Source organism: Stomoxys calcitrans, chromosome 3, assembly GCF_963082655.1.
Source record: "Stomoxys calcitrans chromosome 3, idStoCalc2.1, whole genome shotgun sequence".
Lineage (NCBI taxonomy): Eukaryota > Metazoa > Arthropoda > Insecta > Diptera > Muscidae > Stomoxys > Stomoxys calcitrans.
Genome location: NC_081554.1, coordinates 47858341 through 47876947, shown reverse-complemented (window position 1 = coordinate 47876947; position 18607 = coordinate 47858341). Strand labels below are relative to the sequence as shown.

At 37.2% G+C, this 18607-nt stretch overlaps 1 protein-coding gene and 1 long non-coding RNA gene across 6 annotated transcripts in view; one reads left to right on the top strand and one right to left on the bottom strand.

The window, feature by feature from the left end:
- LOC106082765 (uncharacterized) overlaps window positions 1-18607 on the top strand; it is a 95193-nt gene that overhangs the window by 25533 nt on the left and 51053 nt on the right. The gene's annotated exons all lie outside the window — the stretch shown is intronic.
- Window positions 1-18607, bottom strand: part of LOC106082761 (galectin-4) — a 53275-nt gene that overhangs the window by 7166 nt on the left and 27502 nt on the right. Inside the window, exon 1 of one of the 5 annotated variants that reach the window (XM_013245489.2) lies at window positions 12485-14308. The exons of the other annotated variants lie outside the window; for them this stretch is intronic. Within the exon in view, the coding sequence (XP_013100943.1) occupies window positions 12485-12565 (81 nt within the window). The 5' untranslated portion in view covers window positions 12566-14308. Of the gene's footprint in view, window positions 1-12484; window positions 14309-18607 lie in introns of those variants that run through there. 5 annotated transcript variants of the gene reach the window in all.

Below are 18607 nucleotides of genomic sequence, written 5' to 3'. Positions count from 1 at the left end.
TGCATTCAGCAAAACGAAGTATCTGTGCCAAATTTCAGCTCACTATCTAAATTTTTTAAGACTGCAGTGTGATTACAATAGACGGACGGACAGACACATGGACCTCGTTAAATCGCATTGGAATTTTACGACGATCCGAAATATATATACTTTGTAGGGTCGGAAACGAATATTTCGATGTGTTGCAAACTGAATGACTAAATGAATATAACCCCTATCCTATGGTGGCAGGTACAAAAATTTTGCAAATTTTGCCCATGAACATTCCACTAAGGAACAGGGGCAAACTGCTCACATATCAATGAGTGCAGTCTGGTTCAAGTTAAGGCTCACTGATAAGGGGCCTCCCTCTTATAGTCGAGTCCGAACGGCGTGCCGCAGTGCGAAACCCCTTTGGAGAGAAGTTTTTAAATCGCAAAGTACATCACAAATGTTACCAGCATTAGGAGGGGAAAACCACCGTTGAAAATTTTTTCTGATGGTCTCACCAGGATTCGAAGCCTGACGTTTAGCGTCATAGGTGGAGGTACTAACTTCTGCACTATGGTGGCTTTTTACTTTCGGCAATTCTGAAGAACGGGGCATGAGGAGAAGTTTCCCCTTTGCTCGCCTTTACCGGTGACCTGTCATAAGGACCAAAGTCAATTTTAGGCATTACGATCGCCCTTGTAGCCGTCATAAGGATTAGAAAAATAGGGATACAGCGCACAATTTTTATACCCACCACCATAGAATGGGGATGTACTAATCTAGTCATTCCGCTTGTAACACCTCGAAACATTGATCTAGGACCCCATAAAGTATATAAATTCTTGATCGTCTCGAAATTCTGACTCGAACTAGCCATGTCCGAACGTCCATCTGTCGAAATCACGACAGCGGTCGAACGCGTAGAGCTAGCTAGCCGCCTGAAATTTTGCACAGATACTTTATATTGAGGTAGGTGGTTGGGGATTGCAAATGGGCAATATCGGTTCAGATTTGGATATAGCTCCCATATAAACCGTCTCCCATGTCCGTCCGTCTGTCGAAATCACGATAGTGTTCGAACGCGTAGAGCTGGACGCTTGAAATTTTGCACAGATATTTTATATTGGTGTAGGTGGTTGGGGATTGCAAATGGGCCATTTCGGTTCGGATTTGGATATAGCTCCCATATAAACCGATCTCCTGATTTGACTTCTTGAGCCCCTAGAAGTCGCAATTTGAGTCTGATTTGGGTGAATTTTTCAAGTAGTGTTCTGTTATGACTTCCAGCAACTGTGTCAAGTACGGTCAGAATCGGTCTATAACCTGATATAGCTCCCATATAAACCGATCTCCCGATTTGACTTCTTAAGCCCCTGCAAGTCTCAATTTGAGTCCGATTTAGCTGAAATTTGCATGTAGTGTTCTGTTATGACTTCCAAAAACTGTGCTAAGTACGGCCCAAATCGGTCAAGAACCTGATATAGCTCCTATATAAACCGATTTCCCGATTTGATTCCTTGAGCCTGTGGAAGCCTCATTTTTTGTCCGATTTGGCTGAAATTTTGCATGTGGTGTTCCGTTATGACTTCCAACAACTGTGTCAAGTTCAGTCCGAATCGGTCTATAACCTGATATAGCTCCTATATAAACCGATCTCCCGATTTGACTTCTTGATCCCTTACAAGCCGCAATTTTTGTCCGATTTGACTGAAATTTTGAACATAGTGTTCTGTTACAACTTCTAACAACTGTGCCTAGTACCGTCTTAATCAGTGTATAACCTGATATAGCTCCCAAGTAAACCGGTCTCTCTCTTATCCTTGTTCGGTTCCTAGAAGCTTTAACTTTTCCTGGTTTGACAGAAGTTTGATATGTATTGGGTTGCCCAAAAAGTAATTGCGGATTTTTTAAAAGAAAGTAAATGCATTTTTAATAAAACTTAGAATGAACTTTAATCAAATATAATTTCTTTACACTTTTTTTCTAAAGCAAGCTAAAAGTAACAGCTGATAACTGACAGAAGAAAGAATGCAATTACAAAGTCACAAGCTGTGAAAAAATTTGTCAACGCCGACTATATGAAAAATCCGCAATTACTTTTTGGGCAACCCAATAGAATAAAATTTTGCCCTTCATCTTAATTTATTTTGTATAAATTTTAAGCAGAATCCATGGTGGTGGGTTGCCAACGCCATTACTTGTTCATAAATTTTGAATTTACACTAGCAATTGTTGAAAACTTTCATTAATTGAAAACAGTCATGACACCCAATGACCCTTATGAAATGTTGAATTCTAAGCGATTTGTCTGAAACTCTCTATGTGATAAAACAACATTCTCATTAAATATGAGTCGTAGCTGCCTGCCGGACTTCTCGAAATACAGCTTAGACTCCTGTCATAATGATGTATTACAGATTATACTATTTTGGAAATATTGTTATTTACTACATAACACCATCTTCTCATGTTTCAAACAATCGATTGACACCAATTACATTTTTATCAACATAGTGAAAAATAATTTTCTACACTTATATTTGGTCTTATCAAAAACGATAGGGAAAGCCAAACAAAAAAATAAAAGTCATTAACAAACGAAAAAAAAAAATAAAAATAAATCAGTAAATTATGAATTGTTTAAAATATGAATCTGTTATTAACATTCTACATTGTCAGCGATTATATGATGGTGTCGTTTGTTGGTGATGACACAAAACTGGTGCCGACCAAAATCCACACAACTCCCATATGAGAATTGTTAAATTGGGCAAATACAGATTTGGAACAATAGTCGTCGGTTGCTGTTTACCTTAAAGAGAATCTTTATAAGTGGGATGGGTGGTCACCTAAATTTTAAGTACCCGGTTCAGGTACACATGAACGCAAGCAACAACAAAAATAAGCCGCACAAAGCAAATATTAAACAATAGTCAAAAGCACTCTCAAGTGGAATAACATTCTTTACTGATAGTGTCATAATTCGGAAAACACAATCAGTTAGCGATAATTACAGCCAGCATGAGAAAAAGTCTCTTCCAAATACATAGGGTGTCCTCAAAACAAGTAAGAGTGGGATTTTATGGAAGAATAAAAATATGTAAAACAAGTGAGGATGAAGGATAAAGTCGGGCATTGGCTAAAGTTAGAAATAAAGAATTTTTAGCAAACTTCGTATATCATATGGAAGTCATAGAGAAAAAGAAATCTCTGTGCAAAATTTTGAGAAGATAGATTTATAAATGCGTTCGCAAAGCCCATTAAAAGTCGGTAGATACATATGTATGTATGATAGCTGTATCTAAATCTGAACCAATTCTAAGAAATTCACCAGTGATCAGAAGAGAACTAAATTTCATGAAGATCTGTTAACAAATGACCATATAAGTGCAATATTAGTTCAAATAAACGAACATGTATATATACAGAATAAATAGGTTTTAATCACGAAATTAATTGATCCAATTAATTTTTTTATTGAACTGCTTCAATCACTAAAATGACAATATCAATCAAAGTTTTTGCAAAAAGTGATTAAAAAAATTTTCAATTAAAAAAATTGCATATTCAATTAAAAAATTTTTGAAAATTTGTGATATTTCCAATAAATTTTTTAATCGATCCAATTAAAAAAAAAAATTTTAATTTTTAATTAATTTTTTAATTGGTCTAACTAAAAAAATTATTGAAATTTCCGAAACATCCAATTAATTTTTTAATAGGATCAATTAAAAATTTAATTGAAAATATACATTATATATATACATATTAATATTTTTCCGAAAAGTGCGCTGTATAGGACGCACACTCAATTTCTTTGAAACATGGTTCACATTCACACAAAAACCCTGGAATACGAATTTGAGTTTTATGAGGTTCCATGATCAGGTGATTGAAAAAATTTTCAAATAAGAAAATTGCATATTCAATTAAAAAAATTATTGAAAATTTGTGAAATTTCCAATTAATTTTTAATCGATCCAAGAAACTAATTTTCGAAATTTTTTTATTAATTTTTTAATTGGTCTAACTAAAAAAATTATTGAAGTTTCCAAAACATCCAATTAATTTTTTAATTGGATTAATTAAACATTATAATTGAAAATATACAAATATTATATTAATATTTTTGCGAAAAGCGCGCAATTTCAATGAAAATTTTGTCTTAGCAAAAATTCCATACAAATTTTGCCTTTGGAGATAATTTCATTAGAGAAAATTTCTTGGAAATAGAATAAGGTCCAGAACTGGCTATATTTAGATAAAGCTGCCACAGAGACCGATCTTCAGCTTTAGGGTTTGAACACCAAAAAAAGGCGCATATATTCTAAGATTTTTCGAAATTTGAAACAGTGAGCTGCTTTAAGACTCCCGACATCCAAATGGAGTCCAGATCGAACCATATTTAGATATAGCTGTTATGTAGATCCATTATCCGAATTAGGGCTTAAACACATACATGGCGCACTTATAACCGTATTTTGCTGAAAATTCGAACTGTTACTTGTATAGAACTTCTCGGCAACTGAACCAAATATGATTAAGATCGGACTATATTTGAATATTAATATGGATATAGTAGTGTTGTAATAATTTTTGCTAATAAATATATCCATAGTGGTGGGTATCAAAAGTTTTAATACTCGTAAACTTACTTTTGGATTACCCTCTACATCTAGATATTCATTGAAAGAAGCATTGCTTTATTAGCTCTAACGTCATTACTATAACATTTTGACTTTGTTTAATTAACAACAAATTAATTTATTAACATTTCCAACATACACAACTACAATTCAGCTCACAATCATTGAGACTTGCATGCAACACATTTAGTACCTGACACAAACAATAAACAACACTGCTTTCCACTGCAATGAAAGTCAAGTCAAGGTGTTATGGAACCAAAAAGGATTTTTATTTACAAATGGGGGTATTGCTCATTTCCTTGCTAAAACACACCCAAAGAACAAGCGTAGAATGATAAGCGGCCTTGCCAAAATTTCTTTGCGATAATATTCGGCACAATTACCTATTTAATAAGTGTTCAAATAAAAGTCTGTTGAACATTTATCAGTATTGATTTTGAGAGAGATAATAAAAAAGAACACCATAATTAAGCAACGAGGGAATAAATCTAAATATTTGCATATTAAAAAAAAACTGTTAGGGCGTACAGGTAAAATTTTGGCAAAAAAAAAAAAAACAAAACCGTAAGGAAAAGCAAAAGTCGGACGGCGCTGCCTTTATAATACCCTACACCTACCCTATAGGTACAAAGTGGGAGCTATATATAATTCCGAACCAATTTTGATGGACCTCGGCGGATGTTTTCAGATGAGTTATTAAACAATCCGCTTCAAATTTCGGGCAATTATGTTCAAACCTTAATACATACGGTTGACAATTGGTAACATACTTGCAAATTTCCCAAAATCTGACGAACATATATATAGGAGCTATATATCTAAATCTGAACCGACTTTGACCAAACTTCTTAGGTATTGTGGTAGGCATCTAGGAAAGCGTTATGCCCAATTTCGGCAATATTGGTCAATAAATGCGGTTGCAGTGGTTCTTAAAGTGATAATCAGGCGATATACATATATGGCAGCTATATATAAATCTGGGCCTGTGTCTATGAAATTCTCCAGGAGTCATTAGAAAATCCTTGCTGCTAGATTTCGAGAAAATCGGTTGACAAATGATCACTTTATTGCAATATTTCTCAAAATCGGACGAACATATATATGGGAGCTATGTCTAAATCTGAACCGATTTCGAACAAACGTTATAGATGGATGTCGTCGAGGAAGGCATTGCACAAAGTTTTGGGAAGATTGGTCTATAAATGCGCTTGCAGTGGCTGTAGGAGTGAAAATTGGGCGATATATATATAGATATATATATATATATATATATATATATATATATATATATATATATATATATATATATATATATATATATATATATATATATATATATATGAGAGCTATATCTTAATCTGTACCGATTTCTATGAAATTCACAGGTAATTTCGAGAGTCAAGATAAACTCTTTCCTACCAAATTTCGAGAGAATCGGTTGACAAATGACTATTTTATTGCATTATTACTGCAAATCGGACGAACATATATATGGGAGCTATATCTAAATCTAAACCGGATATTGTGGAAGTCGTCGCGGAGGGCGTTGTACAAAATTTTGGGAAGATTGGTTAATAAATGCGCTTGCAGTGGCTTTAGAATTGAAAATAGGGCGACATATATATATGAGAGCTATATCTAAATCTGAACCGATTTCTATGAAATTCACCAGTAATGTCAAGACAAAATCCTTCCTGCTTAATTTCGAGAGAATCAATTAACAAATGACTATTTTATTGCATTATTATTGTAAATCGGACGAACATATATATTGGAGCTATATCTAAATCTAAACCGATTTCGACCAAATTTTCTGGATATTGTGGAAGTCGTCGAGGAAAGCGTTGTACAACATTTTGGCAAAATTGGTCAATAATTGCGCTTGCAGTGGCTGTAGGAGTGAAAATCGGGCGACATATATATATATATGAGAGCTATATCTTAATCTGTACCGATTTCTATAAAATTCACAGGTAATGTCGAGAGTCAAGATAAACTCCTTCCTGGCAAATTTCGGGAGAATCGGTTAACAAATGACTATTTCATCACATTATTACTGCAAATCGGACAACCATATATGTGAAAGCTATATCTTAATCTGAACCAATTTTTTTCAATTCCAATAGGCTTCATATCTAGGCCGAAAAACATGCATGTACCAAATTTGAAGAAGATCGGCTGAAAATTGCAACCTGCAGTTTGTACACAAATTAACGTGGACAGACGGACATAGCTAAATCGAATCAGAAAGTGATTCTGAGTCGATTGGTATACTTATCAATGGGTCTATCTCTGTTCCTTCTGGATGTTACAAACAAATTCACTAACTTATAAAAAAAAACAAGATCCCAGAGCGGTTTATATGGCAGCTATATCAGGTTATGTACCAATTTGCGCCATACTGAGCACAGTTGTTGTAAGTCATAACAAAACACCTCATGCAAAATTTCAGCCAAACCGGATAAGAATTGCGCCCTCTAGAAGCTCAAGAAGTCAAGACCCAAAATCGGTTTATATGGCAGCTATATCCGGTTATGAACCAATTTGAACTATACTTAGCACAGATGTTGGAAGTGATACCAAAACACTACGTGCAAAAGTTCAGTCAAATCGGACGAGAATTGCGCCCTCAAGAAGTCAATATCCAAGATCGGTTTATATGGCAGTATTTGTGGAAATTTTCAAGCGCCTAGCTTTACTCATTCGAAAGTTAGCGTGCTTTCGACAGACGGACGGACATGGCTAGATCGACTTAAAATGTCTTGAAGATCAAGAATAGATATATATTATTTATGGGGTCTTAGACGCATATTTTGAGGTGTTACAACCAGAATGACGAAATTAGTATACCCCCATGCTATGGTGGAGGGTAAAAAAATATATTTATATTTACGGCAAACAATTGGTGCATTTGCCAACATTTTTTCTTGTTAAATCATTTTTAAATATTGTTAAAGATTTTGTTATGACTCTAGCCGTATCTTATCGTCTGTGCAACGTTCAAGAGGCTTCTATGTGTCATACGTGTATTATATATGAAGTAGTGGGAAATTCAGTCTTAACCGTTGATAAGATCGATCTACAATATAAATTTGTTCTCAAAAAAAAAAAAAAAAAAAACTGGTAATCCATGGTGGAGGGTATAGAAAATTCAATACGGGCGAACTTAACACAAGTTTAGGTTAGGCTAAAATCTGGACCGATCTGAGCCAAAGGGAGGAGGAATGTCGAAGGGCCTTGCACAACTCACTTTTCCAAATTTTGGCAAAATCGGTCATTAATTGCGCCTTTTATGAGCCTAAAACCTACATCGAAAGATCGGTCTATATGGCAGCTATATCCAAATATGGACCGATCTGGGCCATATTGCAGAAAGATGTCGACGGGCCTAACTTAACTCACTGTCCCAAATTTTGGCAAAATCGGTCAATAATTGCGCCTTTTATGAGCCCAAAACCCTACATCGAGATATCGGTCTATATGGCAGCTATATCCAAATCTGGACCGATCTGGGCCATATTGCAGAAAGATGTCGACGGGCCTAACTTAACTCACTGTCCTAAGTTTTGGCAAAATCGGTCAATAAAAGCGCCTTTTATGGGCCCAAAACCTTAAATGGAGAGATCGGTCTATATGGCAGCTATATCCAAATCTGAACTGATCTGGGCCAAATTGAAGAAGGATGTCGATTGGACACAACTCATTGTACCAAATTTTAGTAAAATCGGATAATAAATGTGGCTTTTATGGACCTAAGACCCTAAATTGGCGAAGCGGTGTATATGCGGGCTATATCAAGATATAGTCCGATATAGCCCATCTTCGAACTTAACCTGCTTATGGACAAAAAAAGAATCTGTGCAAAGTTTCAGCTGAATATCTCTATTTTTGAAGACTGTTGCGTGATTTCAACAGACAGACGGACGGACATGGCAAGATCGTTTTAGTCTCTTTTTTCCGTAGCGCAGAGATTAGCATATCCGCCTATGACGCTGAACGCCTGGGTTCGAATCCTGGCGAGACCATCAGAAAAAATTTTCAGCAGTGGTTTTCCCCTTCTAATGCTGGCAACATTTGTGAGGTACTATGCCATGTAAAACTTCTCTCCAAGGAGGTGTCGCACTGCGGCACGCCGTTCGGACTCGGCTATAAAAAGGAGGCCCCTTATCATTGAGCTTAAACTTGAATCGGACTGCACTCATTGATATGTGGGAAGTTGCCCCTGTTCCTTTGTGGGATGTTGATGGGCAAATTTTGCAATTTGCAATAGGGTGGGAAATGGATATTTCGATGTGTGGCACACAGAATGACAAAATTAATAAATCCCCATCCTTCGGTGGTGGGTATAAAAATTGCCGACTTTTGACAAGTCAATTGCCTTCCAAAAGATGGCCTTATATGAAGGGAATTTTTTTTTAACAATATACACTCTACGTTAAGTCAATCCAAATTTCATTAGGTTCCCTCTTTCCCAACCCGATCCAAAATTTTTCTAAGACAGCTCTATTTTTTGATATTTTTCTATCCTTTCGTCCTTAATGGGTTAAGGTACACCCCAATATAATAAAATATTTATTATGATGATTCAATGTAGCCAGAGACTCAGATTCAGAAGTTCATTAATATGTTACGACATTGCAATACCATTAACAGCTTTAATTAACTTATCGGCCCTTTAAGAAGCCACTTAATTAATTTTTTTTTACATGATGTTGCTGAATCGAGCATATTCAACAGATACCAAAAAGGTCCATTGCGGTACATTTTCTTTTGAGCTTAACAATGATTTGATGACAAACGAGGTCTTTAATTTATATCATCTTCCTCCCATACAGTTTGTTGTTAAGCTTTTGTTCCTCCGTAATGTCCTTGATTCCAATTTGTTGTGCTGCTAAAGGACACACTGCCGTAGTTATGTGCGCCAGCAAATGGCTTAGGAAGACTGATAGTCGTTAGCGGCGAGGAGAGACTATGCGATGTTATGCGGTAGTGTGGTCCTGTTAACATGGCAACAATGACAAAAGCCAATGGAAAAAAAGTAACAAAGATGAAAATGGATTTTCTTCATTATTTTCCATCTACTTTAATATGAGAATGAGAGTATCTATTTTGGTTTTCTTTGAAAGTTTTTTTTTTTTGCAGCTTAAAGTAGGACGTAAATGATGACAAAGTCTCGGTGTATGCATTGTAATAGATATGGGTGTTTGGGCGTATGTTTTCCAGCCAAGGGCCATTGCCATAGCAATGCTAAATAAAATTTAGGCTAAAGAAATATAACTCGTATCATTGACTGAATTGGTAACAAAAATACACTTTGCCAAACCCATATTTGGCAAAGAATATAAATTTCATGTTAATTGCGACACTATGACGTGAGTACTAAAACCTTGCCCATAATGAGAGTAAAACAACTAAAAGAGGTCATGACCATGTAGCATTTTTAAAACTTGCCAATTGAAGCAACTGTTGCTACAATTAGACGTGAAAACCATGCCAATACTTTAAAGATCATTGGAAAAATAAGTGGCAATCCTAAATACCTACTATAAAACAAATTTGACATAGGAAGCATAAGATATGAGTATAACTCGTTGCTATTAAGAAATATTTGAGATACAGTTTCGTCTAGGCCGATTCTTATAACCCTCCATCTAGGGTAAAATTTGTCAAGTTCTTCGAACAGTCTCTATAACTCTGATGTGTCCGAGTAACTAGTCAAATGATTAAACACTCCTTTTGGAGCGTCTTGATGATAGGTGTAAAACTAGATGACCGAACATTGACTATGGTCGGGTGTCTTACGAATTTATTCGTGACGCGACGTTCGTACGAGACCTCCCGGACTTTGGCTTTGGCCTAAGTCTGGGCTTCATACTGACGGGACATGGTTCCTTTAATGCATTTTTGCATCAGAGGAATTTGTCCGCGACTGATCTGAGCGACTGGAGGCAGGTACTGACGGAATTCCCGTACTATGCAGACATTGGAGATTTAGGCGCGATGTGGATTAGGGAGGCGGTGTGGGATTTCAGTAGGGCCCCTTGAATACGAGACGACTGTTGCAAGGCTGGCCACCTTTTTCCGGGAAGTATTTCTTAGAAGACTGACAAGACTTAGTGGAGGCTTGAATACACGCTAGTTATCCATAACGAGGTGTTGCTATACTGGCGCGACCGAGTGATTTGGTGCTGCGCATGACGGGGCCTGGCATCTGCCTTGCCCATGTTAATGCAGTGGCGTTTGCCCATCGTTGGTTCCCGTAGCTTTTGTGGTTGTGTTCGGTCATCCGTGAGGGCAGCCGCATTGATTGTGAGTCCCATGTTGAAGCAGATATGTGTGGCGTAGCCCGTGAGGCCTGCCGTGTCCTGTTTATGTATATTGTCCTGATGTAAGTTTTTTTTTGGTGCATACTTTTGTATGCTGGCTTAAGGTCGGCTTAGGGCGATTAATTTCTTCCAGGTGACCAGTCCGGAACTGTTTGGGGTTCAACTAGCAGTAGACTTTTAAGGCTACGAAGACTGACCGGAAACTTTAATCTGGTACCACGGGTGTTAGGAGCCCCTGGAACTTCGTTTCCAGCCTGGCAATGTTGAGGCCCCAGTGGGTAGCAACATGGTGGCTGTGGTTTGTACCCAAATCGCGGGTACAGCATAAAATCGGCGTGGAGTTGCGTTTTCAACCGGGTGCCGTGACCCATAGATCGGAAGGAGTTAGTGCTATGCTTCTAACCAAGGAGGTGAACATGTCCACATACGTGGGATCAAATTGGAACTCATATGTGGGGGCGTTAGTAGACGCATTGTATTCACCCTTGGGCCTTGCAGGTTTGGGCCGTGATGGCAGGCATCTGCGTTAAACACGACATTCGTGTCAGATTCTTTTCAATTATTTCTTACCCAATATGGTTTATATTGATCTAAATGTCTACTTAAGTAGCAAGAAGCTATACTGACCTACTTGCTTGCTTTCAGTAATAGCCTCGTCTTCACACGATCTGGATCCCCTCAAAGGATTTTGGCCGTCCTACCGACCATTTCGCTATTCCACAATGTTGCATGTGCATACGTCGCCCATTCCCTTAATTCGGACTGCGTCGACCCGAAAGGCTTCGGGTTAACCAAGTTTATTGACGGCAGTCCTCTGGCCTTCACCGCCAAATAGTCTGCCCTTTCATTTGGCGGTGAAGGCCAGAGGAGCAACATTGTGGAACAGCGAAACGATCGGTAGGTCGGCGAAAATTCTATGGGGGGATCCAGATCGTGAGAAGACGAGGCTATTACTGAAAGGAAGCAAGAAGGAGGTCAGTATAGCTTTGGAATCATAACGGGACACATAGAGCCACGAGCTCACTTATGTAAAATCGGTTCGGCAAGTGATGGCATGTGTAGGGCATGTAGGAAAGACGATGAGACGTTGGAGTATTTCCTTTGTCATTGCCCGGCTTTCGCGTCTAACAGATACCGGCACTTAGGTGGAGACACAATACCAGATATGAACCAACTTAGGGGAGTGGCATTGAAAAAAAATTAAGGATTTTGTAAGTAGCACGGAATTCCTAACTTAAAATTTTCCTTTTTTTTTTGGTTACTTTATAGATTTTAGAGAGCACAACAAGCCGATTACTGGCTTAGGTGTATGTCCATAGTGACATGGGGCGGATTAATATCTGCACCCTCTTTTCAGCCTAACCTAAGTAGCTTGTGGTGGTGCAAATATTTGTTAATAAAATTTGTATCTTTCAAGTGGTTTCTTTCTACAGCAGTTTGGCCCTTCAAAGTAGGCCCAGCAGTGCTAAATTAATACTTATAAAGATATCATATTTACTAACTTGTCAGTCTTTGTGAACTGAACTGAACTGCACTTACCTCATTCTGAGTGGCCTTTTGTTTTGATCTACAACAGCAAAAGGCTTTACGCAGTATATCCGCACAATTCAAAACACTCATGTATTGATGGAGCAAACGTTGCAAACGTGGTCGAAGTAAAGATAAACAAACCGAACAGTCAAATTAAAAAAGTTTACTACAAACACACAGCCAACTTTTTGGGGTCGTTAAGTGTTGACGGAGTTGTGGGGGGAGAAGAGAGAGAGAGAGAGCTAAGAAGAGTGAGTGAATTCGCAGTGAATGTACGAGTAGTGAAATTGTTTTTGGTCAAAACAACTTCTCAAATATGGAGAGTTATAGGCAGCGCAGTGCGGTAATATGGTGATGCCGATGCTGATGATGAAGTCAGTAGGTAGTTAATGCTTTTGGAGAGGGAAGATGTCACCCGGGATAGTGGTGAGTGCTTGGTTGGTTGAGAGACAATTGAGGATACTTGCTGTCACTGCAGGCGTATGAGTAATACCCAATTAATGGGATGTTTTTTTTGTTTTTATTACTTAACCGAAAATATTTGTTTTTGTTGTTGTTGCTTCTTATATGGTTCTCATTAAAATTTGTATGCTGTATGCACAAAAGGTCGAACGTTTGTTGTTTTATTAAAAATCTCCAAGTGTAGTGTGGTGTAGTCTGAATGAATAATCAGTTATTGAAGGCAATTTAGTTTTGTTGATGCTTTTGTTGTCGTTATTTCATTTTTTTTATTACTGGCTTTTATCGCTTATGGTAGTTGCATTAAAACATTAAAATAAGAGTATTGATAGATTTAGCATTTGTAAGACAGTCTGGCGTTTCAAAACACGAAAACTTGTTTCTTATAAAATATATTGGAGGAAAAAAACCGCATGACAGATGACCGACAGCAAAAGCTAGTGAATCACAGCAAAGTGCAAGTGTCTTGTTGTTATTTAAAACAAAAATGGGTTTTTAATCTTTCTATATTTAGTTGATTTTTTTTTAGATTATTTTTTTTTTAATCTAGTATTGAGATTTCCGTTTACATGAGTTGCTTAAAACTTTTTCTACTATTTAAATTTTGAGATTTTTCTTTAGCTTTTTTTTAACTTGTCGTTTTCTTTTCACATAAAATCTTTTAAAAAATTTATTTCAACATCACAGTGGCGATTTTCTTATTTTGTTGTTTCATGAAATGTTGGTTTCATTTGGTTAAGCATTACAAAATCGATTTTCTTTCAACATTTTATTTCGCTTCCTTTTTCTGTTGGTACGTTGGTTAGTTTTCGGTTTCTGGCAGATGATGATGATGATGACGGTGGTGGTCGGTCGGTCGGTCGGCTGATTACTACTTGCTCCCCTTCTCTTATCTCAAAACAACCGTCGCGCTGGCAGCGTCATTTATTCACAGACACGGGTTTTTATGTTAAACAACACAAAAATTCTTAAAATTTTCCGAATTTCATTTTATTTGTTGACTTGCTGTTGTTGTGGAAAAGGTTCTCCTCTGCTCTTTGTTATTGTTCGTTATGAATCTTTGCATTAAGAAATCAACTAAAACTTTTGTCATTTCCTTAACTGACGATGTTCCTTGAATTTTGTTTTCTGCCTCTTTTTTTTTCTTAATGTTCCCCTCCTCTGTTTTTCGTTTATAAATCACGTTTCACTTGATGTTTGTTATATGCCCCAGAAAACCACGATTTTTATTCCTTTTTCATATGGTCACAAACGACACAGCTGCGGCTGAATTGATTTCTTTCGTTGTAATGTTACGCGCGACTAGAGTGAATGTTGAAAATCGTGTTAGAAAACCCCTTGCAGCAGAATTAAAGCTCAACACCAAATAATAGTTTGTCTGGCTGTTTCTCATCGTTCCCCCTCTCTCTCTCTCTCTCTCTCTCTCACACACACACATTTGCTCACTTACACCAATGTTCACTATGGGGCAAAACAAAGTTAATCAATTTAACATGCATAAAATATCTATTGAATGTCTCAAATCCACAGAGAGCTTTTTTAATCTTTAACAGTAGCAAAGAGAGCATGCAAGGCGAGAGCAATATTGCCAGATTAGAGAATAGCTTCGCATACTCGGGATTGGGCAAAACTGCTGGTATAGTTGAGCGATTTCAAACCTTCAGAATGGGAATCTGAAATTTAAAGATTCGAGCCAAAGCTTAGCAAACTTAATTTAAAGATGATGAATTTTCCAACTATTTAAGGAAACAGTCCCTTTGGTAAAAAATATTTCCCTTTTTAAGTATTTTGCCTGTTAGGGCGAATTTCACAATTTTTGTTTATTTCTCCTTCGAGACGAGCTCAATGATCAGAGATTTTCTTCCATCATGTTAAGGATTTTTTTAAATTTTAAATGTAAGGTTAATAAATCTCAACTTTGCTTCTTATTACTAAAGAAAAAAATCTAAAATGAAGGTCAAAATAGCGTTGTAAGTTAGGAAATTTTCCTTGGGACAAGGAACAAGTGGTGTTTTCCTCACCATCCTTTGGATCCGGTTAAGTATTGAGAAGTAATAGGATTTTTGAAGCACAGTTCACCAGACCGCAACACCATATAGCATAATAGGTGTGTAGTATATACCCAATGCATGACACAGTATATACCCAATGCATGCCACGCGGTCTAAATCCCCAACTTTTGCCAATGGCTCTCTTAACCGGATCCAAAGGATGGTTTGTTTGTGCATCACAGCCGCACTGAGGACGACACCATTTGATGCACTGAATTTAATGCTAAGTCTTATGCCTCTGGATATTGTGGCTACCCAAATTGCAGCGACCACTACCGTGAGGTTAAGGGAGCGTTCTCCTTGATACAATACCCGATGTTCCAGGCAGTTTGTGCATAGACTTCTATACGGATGGTTTCAAACTAAAGATCTAGAACTGATCATATCGAAGAGGTTACCCGACCACTGTAGTGTGTATCAAGCAGAAATCCTTGCAACTATGGAAGTGGTGGAATGGCTAAGATATAATGTCATTGCGACGATTAGCATAAATATCTTCTCAGACAGTCAGGCAGCCATTAAATCCCTGGAGAACGTATTTCTGAACACAAAAACAGCCCTCGACTGCCGCAGATATCTCAACGAGATGGCTGAGCAGTTCAAAATTCACCTGTTCTGGGTGCCGGGCCACAGAAATATCCCAGGGAATTCTTAAGCAGACGAGCTTGCGAGACTAGGAACTACCTTACACACTCCAGGGATATTGGAATCTGTGGGTATGCCTTTAGCGACATGTAAGCTTAGTTTTCAGGACCAGGCCCGAAGGACAACGAATGATAGATGGTCACAAAGAGCGGGCTATGAGCATTCCAAAACTATGTGGCCTCATATAGACTTGAATTGGTCTACTGCTTTGCTGTCATTGGCTAGAACAGACGTCTCAGTCATTGTGTCCGTCATGACAGGTCACTGTCTAATCGGAAAACATGCTGACAGACAGAAGGTTGCCAGCAACGACTTTTGCAGAAGCTGTAGGGACATCGAGGAAGAAGAGACTATAGAACACCTTCTGTGTTTATGTCCAGCACTAGCGGTTAGAAAGAGTTCTACTTTAGGTTCTCATTTCTTTGAGAACCTGTCTGATTTAGGCAATGTGAACATTCGCAAGTTATTTGGTTTTTTAAAGCGATCGGGATGGTTCAACGGTAGAAACTAGAAGGCATCTTCTTTCTTCTGTAACTGTGGTATCACAATCGACGAAAACATTGAAATGAGTCTGATGGCAGACTGCCACTGACCTAACCTAAGGCAAAAGTGAACCGTTGTTAAAGACGCAAAATAGCCTTACAAATAGGAGCGTGTTTAAATGATTAATTTTTTTAGGTTATGATTCTTAGTTTATAAAAAGTATTTTTCAAAAAATAATAATTGGACAGTCTTCTATAAGGTAAAATAAAAATCTATCAGAGATCAGAATTTGAAACGAATGGTCATAGCCGCCAGTAAATAGGAAATTAAAAATGCTATCTCTACCATCTTTATTTTAAAGTTTTGGTTTTTTGGCTCGATTCAATGTAAAATCCTACCAATAAAGAAAAAATTTTAAATTTTGAGCCAACTTTTTTTTGTGTATAAAAGTCTAATGGCGATTTCGATTCTAGAAAAAAATATTACACATATACGTAGCAAAAATTTTCAAATGTCATCACAATCTCTTCAAAGTGCTACACTTTTTGCATTTTCAAACGAACAAACAAAACTTGCTTTAATGGCGGCAATCACCTGTATTACGCGTGAAGTTACGCACAGTGTACCCAAATATTAAGTATGTTGGTGTACTCAAAAATTTGTGCAAATTTACACAAATTGTTGCTGGAAGTCGTTCGTATACTTTATTTGGCAGCAGTAGAGAGCGGTAGAGTGCGTGAGAGCGAGCAAAATTTTGAGAGTTTGGTAATTGACAGCTCGCAAATTTCTACAGGAGCGTCTTTCCCAGCACAAATTTGCAGCATCGAATAGCTGTTTTATGAAAGTCAGCTGTTTAATTCAAATAAATACTATCCTGCAAATTTTTACAAGCAAACTTTTACTGGCAAAGTTTGCGAACAGACCTATCATGTGTGTTCGTGTACTCAAAAATTTGTGCACATTTGCCTAAATTGTTACTGGAAGTAGATCGCGTAGTAAACTTGCCAGTAGAAGAGAGCGCTAGAATGTGTGAGAGCGTGCAAAATTTTAAGAGTTTGGTAATTGAGAGCTGAAAAAAACCTCCTGCAGAAATTTGCAGCATCGAACAGCTGTTTTATGAAACCCAGCTATTTAGTTCAAAAAAGACAGTCAAGTCTATGCACACTCTCCTGCAAATTTTAACCGGCAAATTGTTACTGGAAAAGTATGCGAACAAACAATGCATAATATTCGGTGATAGCAGCTGGCTTAAAGTGCTGCTGTCTACACAGTAGACTCGGTATGCTGTACGATATGGAACATTTTTGCTCTTTATGTAGGCAACATCATCCCACTCCCATTTGTGGGATTACATTCCTTATGCAATATGTTCATAGAAAATTTAGTATGCCGAAAATATGTTTCTCTATTTGGAAATAATTTACAACTGATCTTAACTTGTCTTTGAACACTTATAGTACTCGATATCTTGAAGATGGGCAGAGTGATCCCACTACTGAACCTTAGAAAGGTCCAAAACAAAGGGGAGTCGTACAGACCGATCTCCCGTCCCTAAACAATAGCCAAGACGCTTGGCGCACTACTCTATTTAGAGCCTCGTTGGAAACTGTCCATTCGCTGAACATCAGCATAGATTTCGAAGACTGCATAACAGAAAATCTGCTTTGCATACTATCACCGCACACATTTGCCGTGGCTTAATTCAGTCCAGGGCATGTGAGAGGATTTTTCTTGATTTTTTTTCATAATTGGGAATTATTGTGAAAAAAACAATATGGCAATAATTTAAAGCTTTTCGTGAACAAAGCACGTACTATATTTACATTAGCTTTAACAGAGAGTGATGACAATTCCAAAGAAAATGTATTGTACGAAATAAATTAAGAGCACTTAAAAACGTGTCATTAAGATATGGTCCGTGTTACCCCTGCCTTAATGATGGAAAACCCCTGATTAAATTTTACAGACAACAAACAATGTAACTGTCTAATCAGGTAAACATAATGACTAATGGGGTTGGAGGATATCAACTGGAAACAGGTCTAACATATATTGCATTGTGGGTTATCGTGAGATGTAGGAAAGGTTAGTGTCATATTCGTTATCATAAAATAACATCAAGCTATAGGAGGTATATACACTAAGAAGGATCAATTATCAATCAAATTTTGACTTTAGTAAAAATGCAAATTTTAATTTTATCATAAAAGGAAATTTTATTAAATTGTTGTCTTTTATCTTTGGAGAGAATTTCTTGGAAATTTAGAGAAAATTTTTATACCCTCCACCATAGGATGGGGGTATACTAATTTCGTCATTCTGTTTGTAACTCCTCGAAATATTCCTCTGAGACCCCATAAAGTATATATATTCTTGATCCTCATGACATTTTAAGTCGATCTAGCCCTGTCCGTCCGTCTGTCTGTCAAAAGCACGCTAACTTTCGAAAGAGGAAAGCTAGCCGCTTGAAATTTTGCACGAATACTTCTTATTA